The following is a 10,619-nucleotide window of genomic DNA, read 5'->3' on the forward strand; positions in this document are numbered from 1 at the left end:
AAAACAAAGCATTTACATCAAAAAATTCTTAATCTTTTATAATCGGGAGACATATTGTAGAGTTTTTCAAATGGAGAAAGATTTTTCAAAGATGATGAAGGGATTCTTTTGATGAGATATGTTGAGGTTAGAACCGCTTCGGCCCAAAAGGATTTTGGGATATTTTTTGAAATCAATAATGTTCTTGTAGTTTCTATTATGTGCCTATGCTTTCTTTTCGCAAGACCATTTTGTTGCGGAGTGTTGGGACACGAACGTTGATGACAAATTCCATTTTCTTTTAAGTAACTTTGAAAATCATTAGACATATATTCACCTCTCGAATCAGACCTAAGAATAGATAGATTTCTCAAAAATTGATTTTTAACCATTGCATGAAATTCTTTAAAGAAGGAGAGGACTTCGGATTTGCGATTTAGGAAGTATATCCATGTAAATCTAGTGAAGTCATCAATAAATACCACATAATACGAAAAACCTCCTTTAGACAAAATTGGGGAGGGTCCCCACACATCGGAATGAACAAGTTCAAATGGCCGAGAGGTAAAGTAACTTCTTTGAGGAAACATAGTAGCTTTAGATTTCCCAAAAATGCAATCTTTACAAGTCATGTGATTGTCTTTACAAGTATTGTTCAAAAAAGGGAAAAGAGACATTTTTACAAAATTTGGATGACCAAGTCTCTCATGCCAAATTCCAATACTTTTGTCTTTAACAAGATTGCAAGATGACTTAGATGAAAGCGTCAAAAAGTCCATAAAATAGAGATCACCCCTTCTATGGCCTTGCCCAATCAGTTTCCCTGACTGGAGATCCTGCACGGTGCAATCTTTAGGTGAGAAAGAAACTTGGCATCCATGGTCGGTGATTTGGGAAACGGAAAAAAGATTTAAATTAATTTTTGGAACGACTCTTACTTTAGGAACAAAAAAGTTTTGAGAATTTTTGAAGTCAAGTGTTCCAATACTTTCAATTTTTAATGACGTTGGGTTCGGAAAAAACATTTGAAAGAGAGTTTTTATGGGATGTCATATGAAAAGAAGCACCAGAGTCTAGTATCCACATACCTGGAGGTGATGAAGAGTAGGCGATGGCGGCTCCGGATGTTGAAGGAGAAGACTTGAGAAGGTGTTGGAGAACTTCAGAGATATGATTAAGAGTTTCTTTGATATCCCCTTCTTTGGTACTTTCTTCCTTCTTTGGAGAACTTTCTCCAACCGCGGCAACCTTTCCTTTAAGCTTTGGACAAACCGGTCTAATGTGCCCCGGTTCATTACAATAGTGACATAATTCTCTTTCTAGACTCATTGCTATTTTTGTTAAAGTGGGGAGGTCTATATGCTTTAACATTTGATCCGGGCCTATTAACGGCCAAAACTTCATCACTCCTAATGCTCAAGCCAAGTCGAGTTTCTTCTTGACAAATCTCGGCAAGGGCATCTTCAATAGGTAGGGCTTTGCTTCTATGGAGAAGAGATGCCCTTGTTCAAATTTCGGGCGAAGTCCATGAAGGAATTGAAAAAAGTACTCCTTTTCAATTTGTTCCCTTCTTAGTTCAATATCTTGTGGAGCAACCCATTTAGGCTCAAGAAGGGCAAGCTCATCCCAAAGAGTGATTAAAGAGCTAAAATAGTCCCGGACACTCATATCCATTTGTTTGGTGGAACAAATTTTTTCTTGGCAAAAAAATTGCCGAGCAAGATCCTTTTGGGTATACATACCCTTAAGGAAAAACCAAGCCTCATTGGCTCTTCTAAATTTGGCAATATTAGCACAATTTTTAAGGTCAACATTGTTCATAAACCATGCCAAAATTTTGGCATGGTTACTTTCCCAATCCTCAATTTTGGATTGATGTTCATTAATGGCTTTGATGCGCTCATCGCCATCTAAAGCTTTTTCAACATCATTTTCGATTTTGGTAAGAACAAGAGAGGGTTCGGGATTAGTTCCCGTAACAAAGCCCCAAAGTTTCTTACCTCTTAGATGATTTTCCATAGCGGAGGCCCACATGAGATAGTTGGACCCATTTAGCTTGAAAGAAAGCTCCACTTTAGAGTCACGTTCCATCGGCACCAAATATACTTCCTTTCTTCAAAACTTTGAGAGGCACGCGTTCCAAGATGACAAAGGAAAAGCCCAATCACCAACCGAGCTCTGATACCATGTAATGAAAAGAGGCGGAAGCACCAATAGGGCAAAAAGTCACTCTTTAAGAGTGACTACTAGAGCCAAGAACACAAACACCAAATGTGCACACACAAAACTCTCAAATATAGAAAATGACTTAAAGTCATAAGTTGGATTTATTGAAGAAAGGAAGAGAAGGGTGTAAAAACCCATGCTTACAAGAGGAGAATACCTCCTCTATTTATAGAGGAGGGAGGCTCTAAAAAGGAACCACAAGGGGGCTCCCTTGTAGTCGTTGGGAGCCCCAACGGTCAGAAATCAGACCGTTGGAGCCCCAACGACTACAAGTGTGGGGCCCCTTGTGGTCATTACAAAAGGTAAAAAATAAAAGAAAAAAAGTAAAAGAAAAAAGGAAAAAAGTAAAAAAGAAAAAATAGAAAAGTACATTGGTGGTTTTACAATAATAACCCTATCGGGTATTTCACTAGAAGAAATAGTATATATACATATATGTATATATATACTTATATATATATACGGATGTATATATATAAGTATATGTATATATATATATATACATATTTTAACACCTTCACAGTGTCAATGTACACACTCGTGTGGATTTTTCTGTTATTGCATGGAATATTGTTATGCATGTGAGCCATGTCATTCATTTGATAGCTCGTGTGTGTACTTGGGTCTGTTAAGAACCCACGGGGTGCATAAGGTACCATACTAAATGCATATATCTACATCTTGAATGGTTGCACTCACTTTTATTGGCGAATTGCTCATATGGGCTAAAGGCACCAAAACAACATGATTGGGTATATAATAGCATCATGTTATAGTTTTTGCCCTAAGGTATTTCGGCTACTGAGCCCTGTTCAAATTTATGTATTTTTGTTTTGAGGGTTGTGATCATTTGTTGAGGCTAATCCTTGTGAGCATGACTTAGAAACTTGTGAAATTTGTATGGATGCATGTTGCATACTCTTAAATAATCTTTTGTGTGAAGTCCTTAGTAGTCTTATTTGACAATGTATATTGTTATAAGATTTTTTGCATATGCATGAGGATATTTTCATGCATGAACACTTTATAAGATTTTGATATGTTCTCTTCATACATGACATGTTCATATTCTTACTTGGTTAGATTTGTAATGCATGCTCTTGTATTGTCTATTAAACACTTTTGCTTGCATCTTAACATGCATTAGATCTATAGGATCATATTGTTCATTGGATATTATAATGTCTTTCTTTATGCATTCTTTGATCACTATTTTGAGCTTAATAAAATAAATTAAGTGTGCTCTCTCACCCTTACTGGTTTGTTTTCTCTTGCCCTATAGGATTGTGTTTGTGACCTTAGTGGCCTTGAATGTGTATCTCTCATTTCATTACATGGTCTCGAATGTGAAAATGCTTTGTGTATTTGTGAGAATTAATTAATATTTTAAGTATGGTCTTGTTTGTGTCCTTGGTGGCTCTTTTGTGCACTCTTGTGCTTGTGTTCGTGACGTGAGTGCTTCCATTGCCCTAGTGGCATTGTGATTATTTCACTATTGGCTAATTCCCTCTTGAATTGCCTTCTCATTGCATTCTTTATGAGGCTTTATATTTTTTGAATTTTTTAATGCAGATTATTGTGTGACTTATGGATGTCTTATATATGGTCTCTCATGAGGTTTTTAGTGACTTGCATCTTGTCACCTTGTCTTGCATATGATTGCATCTTTATTTACTCTAGGTTTCAAACTCCCTTTGTTGGATTTGATTTGAAATCTTGTTTTTCAAATCGGCTATTGTTTATAACCCTCTTTTTGGAAAGTGATTTATGATGTTTTCTTGTCTTCCTTTGGCTTTGCTTTAGTCCAGCACACTATTTTTTTTGATGCATCATCTCTTTCTTATGGCCTTTTGAGATGAGTTGTGTGCACCTTGTTGTTGTTGAATCAGAGATGTTTGGTTGTTGGGGGTGAGTTGTGTGTACCTTGTTGTTTTGTCAATTTTGATTGTTGGTTTATGAGTGTCATGTTAGCACTCAGATTGACTCTAACTGACAGTTGTTTGATATCTGGTTTTGAGAGTGTGTTGTATCACTCATTTGCTTATTTGGCCCTTATTGTTATTATGTTGGATGCTTGTATTGATCTTTAACTGTGATGGCTAAACTGTAAATTGCTTGTGACTATGTTAGTCTCTATGAATGAAACCTCATAATATTGCAAAATGTATTTCTCTTTCCTTGATTTGGATTATATTTTCAAATCTTCTTGCTTTTTTTCGTTGACATTATTTTGTTTTCATTATAGTAGTTTTAGCTCCCTTGTTTTTCATCTCTCCTCTTATTTGAGTGACTTTTTTCTTTGGACAAGATATCTTGTTTATCAGTTTTACAACCGTGTGTGGTGTTATGTGCACATGTTGTAGTTAATTGTGTTGTTTACAGTTTTACAATCATTTGTGAAGTGAGGGGTATGCACATCTTATAGTTGTAGCTAGCATAGTTGGCAAACCCGTCACTCGGACTCGGATCGCCCGACTCTTGACTCATGGGACAGCGGGTCAACTTGGTAATTCGGGCGGGTTAGGACTTAACTTTTTTTAGTGTTTTTTTAATAATACTTTAATTTTTGAAATATTAAATACAAATAATCAAATTCATTAAATACAAACATCAACAAATAAAAATTACAAAATACTATGTCACATAGGTGCGGATGCGGCGATGCAGAACTTTAAAAAAACTTGGGTGTGGGGGTGTGGGGAGGGCATACATATAATTTTTAACAGTTTTAAGTTAACACTAATAAAATAAAAACAATTTTCATATCATCAATTCATCATGCATAAATTCATGCAATAAATCAAATTAACAATCTACAATTCCTAATTCCTCATCAATAAAAAATAACACCACTGGTGCAGAGGTGCGAATATATATATATATATATATATATATATGTGTGTGTGTGTGTGTGTGTGTGTGTATTTATTATATATAATATAGATAAAATTGGACTGGGTTAGGGTTAATTGAATGTATTTTTGAACAGAAATGGACCTCAGTGTGGTTGACTTCACCTGATACAAAAGAAGCCGTGTCCAAGTGTCGTGCGTGTGCGATGCCCTGATAGAAGAGTCCGTGTTACATAGACAAAATATTTGCATAAAAAAAAACTTCCTGCACATACATAAGAACAACAATGACAAAATACAAGTGCAGCATATAATTTAGCAGCATGCAGTATGCACCCAAAGACAAAAAAAAGTTGTGCAAAACTGCACATTGCATACTACATACTTAACGATTACAAAGTAAAAAAGGTAAAAAATTCCTAAAAATTATAAGGAAACCCCGCAATGCACATACAGTTGGGGGTTTTGCACCATTTTCAATGAGAGAGAGAGAGAGAGAGAGAGAGAGAGAGAGAGAGAGAGAGAGAGAGAGAGAGAGAGAGAGAGAGGTTGTTACGATAGAAAAAATTATGCAAACATCCCCAGTTGTGCAAAACTGCACACTACACACTGCGTACTTAACGATTACAAAGAAAAAAGCTAAAAAAATTCTAAAAATGATAGGAAAACCCATGCTGCACACTGTTGGGGGTTTTTCACCATTTTTAACGAGAGAGAGAAGGGCCTCGACTCACCTCACAGAGAGAGTGAGAGGCCTCCTCAGCTCATCTCGCCTTGCAAAGACAGAGAGAGCCTCCTTGGCTCGCCTCACACAAAGACAGAGTGAGAGCCTCCTCTGCTCGTCTCCCAGAGAGAAAGGGGCTCCTTGGCTTGGCTCGCAAAGAGAGAGCCTCCTGGCTCGCCTGAGAGAGAGAGAGAGAGAGAGAGAGAGAGAGAGAGAGAGAGAGAGAGAGAGAGAGAGAGAGAGCACCTGGCTGCCGATGACGCGATGAACGATGGCTGCCAGTGGTCGTCAGTGGTCATTGACCGTCGCCCTAGGGGGTTCTAGACTTCGAGTCGCAAAACGGGCAAGAGAGAACGAGAAGAGGCGAGAGAGAAAAAACATGCCCTTCTAAAAAATTTGCCTTTTAAAGTGTTAAACAGGTTCGTATCTAAACAAACCAGTTTAAAATTTGAGACGACTCGACGAATTCCTGAGTCGGATCGCTGGGTTTGCCAACCTTGGTAGCTGGTGTTTATTGACAATTTAGATAGCCAATATTGTTGGTACATGGTTACTGATATAGTTATTGCTGACATGTGTTTTTGATATCTTGTCCTATGCATTCATACATTTGGATTTTGGAGGTCAATGAGCTGATTGTTTGTGGTGACCAAACCAAAGTTATCGGAAGCTTCATATATAGGTGGGAACTACGCTTCCCGAAAACTCTCTTCGAAAGTGTGAAACTCCTCGCTTTCTAAACTTGACAAGAATCTCATTTCTCCTCTATGTTTCCCACATGTTTCTTCTCAATTTTCCTACGCGATTCCTATACTTTTCTCTCATGTTTTTTTTTTTCATGTTTTTTATGTGCTTCCTTTCATGCTTAATGCACTTGGATTTCATCTATGTTATTATTTTTTAGTTTCTTGCATCTCGGATATGTCACACGAACTCTTCTAACAGGGCACCACACCTGCGTCGCACCCATGGTTGCCAGTTGAGGAAGCGGGAGCGGGAAGCGATACGGGAAGCGGGAGCGGGAAGCGAGGCACTTTCAAAATTTTAGGAAGCGGGGAAGCGTGGGACCACTTAGGAGCGATTCGGGAAGTGTCTCGGAAGCGACCTAGGAAGCGTCTCGGAAGCGACCTAGGAAGCGTCTCGGAAGCGAGGGGGAAGCGAAAAAAATAAAAAATAAAAAATACAAAAAATTTAAAAAAAACAGGGGAAGCGAGGGGGAAGCGAGGGGGAAGCGTGGGGGAAGCGTGATGGGAAGCGCGCTTCCCATTAAAGGGAAGCGCGTCCACCATTAAAGGGAAACGCGTCCCCCATTAAAGGGAAACGCGCTTCCCAAAAAAGGGGGACGCTTCCCCCCACGCTTCGGAAGCGCGACGTTCCGTGCTTCCGAAGCGCGCTTCGGGGAAGCGCGCTTCCCCTTTTAGCTAGGCGCTTCCGGTAACCCTGGTCGCACCTGCACCCAGGTGGGTGCGACACTTGGACACAACTTCCTTTGTGTTAGGTGAAGTCAACCACACTGAGGTCTATTTCTATCCAAAAGTAGATTCAGTTAACCCTGATCAAGTCCATTTTTATCTATATTATATATATAAAGACATAAATGCACACAAATACACATAGTGTTAACTTAAAACTGTTAAAATATATATATCCTCCCCGAACCCCCGCACCCAAGTTTTTTTAAAGTGCCGCACCCGCACCTATGAGACATAGCATCTCGGGTTGCATGCCATTTTGTTACAACTCCATGCAGAAACTGCCATTGCTGGCACGCTTTCTGCTTCATTGCTTCTTATTAAATTGTTTCGCACATACTTTAGTTTAGAAGGTGGACTTCCAGGCCAAGTTACAATGATGTGGCTTGTTTTCCAAGAGCCTTAACCATGTAAACTCTGTTAGTGGTTTTGTTTGTTCTATTAGACCCAATACCTCTTGAATTTGATGCAAGTCTGACCATGTAACTGTTCTAGATTTCAACTTTAATCAGAAATATTTGAAGTGGCAAAGCAAAAATCCTACTTATTTATCTTTCTAATTTAGATCTTTAGTTAAAAGGTAATGTAGATTTTTGTGTGGAAGTATGTCATTTTTCCTAAACTAATGAAATGAAGTCTTTAGTGGAAGGAAATATCCTCTCCTTTTTTGGATCAATCTTGCAAATTCTCCTATTTTCTTTCAACTTTTTGTTGGCTTCTCTTGTGATCTGAAGCCTTGCGTAAGTTCTATTATCTTTGATCATGTTCATGGCTTCTCTTGTGATTGGAGCTTTGCTAAGTTTCTTATTTTTCGTAAGTGACTGAGTCTAGTCTTTTGATTGTGATCAACCAATGGCTACGTGAGGTGAAAGCCAGATCTGACGCTGTCAACCTATAGTGGTACTGCAAAGCAAAAGATCAGTTTCTGGAGTTACGTACCATCTGTATTCTGTACCTTCTGGAAGGATAGGGGAAATGTCATGGAATTCAAGTTAAAAATGTCTCCATGTTGCAACTAAATGGAACCCTAGAATTTTTTGTTCAATGAAATAAGCTATGTGAGAGTGCAGGTGTGCACTATGATAGCAAAATCAGAATAGTTGAAGGCAGTATTGTGTGATAGTTTAGAAGGTAATTGCTGAATCTGTGTGCGTGTGTGCAATTAGAGGACATTCAATAGCATAAGGTTATTTTGCTTTTGTATTTAAGCGGTTTTAGTTTATGTTATGTTGTGCTTGTAGGTCTGAGATAAAACAACCTGCTTGCTCATTTGTTTGATCATATAAGTTATGGGAGCATGACTATCTAATTGAAAGTGTGATTTGAGCATGGATGAGCTCTTGATTTGCTTGAGTGTGAATTGGCAGTGGGAGCAAGAGCTATATTGCCCAATAGAAGGATCCAGCTACTAATTGTTGACTGACAAGTAAAGAAGCATCCAAAGATCAGCTTACGAAGGTGATATATGTAATTGTAGTCAATAGCATCTACTCTCTTTGGTTATAATAGCCTTGGAGACGACTTTTATCAACTGTTAAGAAACAACAATATTTTGACATTCTAATTAGCCAGAAGGCTTGTGAATGAGGATAAGGCACAAAACAGCACGTTGTTATGAAGATAAAGGAAAGAAATGTGGAGGCTATGGGAATGAAGATCTGTTTCGAAGTGTTTTGACTTTTATTGTTGTTTAATAGTCATCATGAATACATGGATGGAAATAAAATAAAAAAGGGAAGAAAAGTGGTTGGTAGTGAAGTAAAAGATAGGACCATCTGAAATCTGACCAACCCATTGCCAGTGGTTTTACGGCCTTGCCATTCTCTCTTGCTGATAAGATGCGCAACTGAAATTTCAATTTATACATTTAGCCAGCCTCTGGAAGCGATCATTTCATTCTGAATTCCATATTGGGTAAATCAAGCTTATTTATATGATTTTTTAGCTGTGAGTGGAACCTGCTGTGTGTCTTTTTGTGCTTTTGAATGTATGACCTTTGCTGTTTTTAAATTTCTATTGCGCATATAGATAATGGGATTGGTCTTTCCTTCAAAAGTAGCTCCATTAGTTTGACCCAATCTGAGATGTCAATTACAACAGCAAACGCTGAATATAGGATTATATGGAAGCTTCAAAAATTAAAGAGACTGGAGCTGTGGCAATGCTTAAAAATTGTGCTAGTGAGTGTTCCCTAGTATGCAGGACCTCCATCTACTGATCAGCACTCATTGCTGTATAGGATCATTGCATATTGCATATATTATCACTCATGTATGATGGCCTTATGAATTACAATGCAACAATGATGTTGTTGCCCTCGGTGCCATTTCTAATTACCAGGAGATGATTTAGGTACCAGAACAGGCTTCAGCAGAATCTCATATACCTGGCTGCTATCGCTGATGCCCAGCCACAACTACAGGCTCTGCAGCTTGCTCAGGTACTGCTGCTTATAAAATTAGATGTTCTTGTATCCTTCCAGTTTTCTGAATCCATCTTGATAATATGAGTGGATGGCAAATGCAACAGGGCGTACCACATTCTACAACTCAAGCTGGAGAGGGGCATCTTATGCAGCATCCACAAGCAATTGATGCAACACCACAACACCCATTCCCACCCAAGGTCCCTATGCAGCCCAACGGACCACAACAAATGCAGGAGCATCAACATCACCATCAGCATATCCAACAGCAGATGCTGCATCAGCAACAGTTTTCTCAGACCCCGTTTGGCATGAGGCCTGGGTCTAGCAATGGGATTCGTGCAGAAGTAGCATTAGGGGGTAGTAATGCAGCACAACAATTACCGGCAGGAACAATGCTCGTGGGATCGTCCTCCAGTAATCCAATGGAAAACATGCAAGTGACAAGTGGATTGGCGGCTGATGCACAAGGGAATAAGCAAGAAGCACGTGCAACTAGCTCTGATAATCCGTTATCTGGAAATCGTCCTAGGAGTTTAACCACTGGACATATGGGTATAGATTCTAAACCATTCGGAAATGGGGTCTAGAGAAAGGGTGTCTGAAAACAGAAAAAACTGTTCTCATGAACCTGTTTATGGAATAAAATGGGACCCATTAGTAATTTATTGTTCTTTGGTATTCTGCTTGCATACGTGTATGAATCTGCATATATGACGAGGCCAATATGCCCAAGCTACTTAACCGGATTCATTTTGGCATTGTTATCTTCATGATCACCATAATCATCGCCACAGCACATGCTCAACAGGCTCATATTGTGAACCGTAAGAGGGTTAGTTGCTAAATGGAGGGTGCATCAGTCCCACATAGGTTGGGTGGGTTATGTCAGGCCTTGACTGGGTTCAAATGGCTCAAGCTAATTCTTTTTGGTATATGAT

General features: G+C 38.8%; 1 protein-coding gene across 1 annotated transcript in view; it reads left to right on the forward strand.

The window, feature by feature from the left end:
* LOC149828378 (GRF1-interacting factor 3-like) overlaps positions 1-10,335 on the forward strand; it is a 50,006-nt gene extending 39,671 nt beyond the window's left edge. Inside the window, exons 3-4 of the mRNA XM_090016831.1 lie at positions 9,606-9,693; positions 9,783-10,335. Of these exons, the coding sequence (XP_089872957.1) occupies positions 9,606-9,693; positions 9,783-10,268 (574 nt within the window). The 3' untranslated portion in view covers positions 10,269-10,335. The remainder of the gene's footprint in view (positions 1-9,605; positions 9,694-9,782) is intronic.
* The last annotated feature ends 284 nt before the right edge of the window (positions 10,336-10,619 follow it).

This window comes from Nuphar pumila, chromosome 9 (genome assembly GCF_984573655.1).
Source record: "Nuphar pumila chromosome 9, dmNupPumi1.hap1.1, whole genome shotgun sequence".
Classification (NCBI taxonomy): Eukaryota; Viridiplantae; Streptophyta; class Magnoliopsida; order Nymphaeales; family Nymphaeaceae; genus Nuphar; species Nuphar pumila.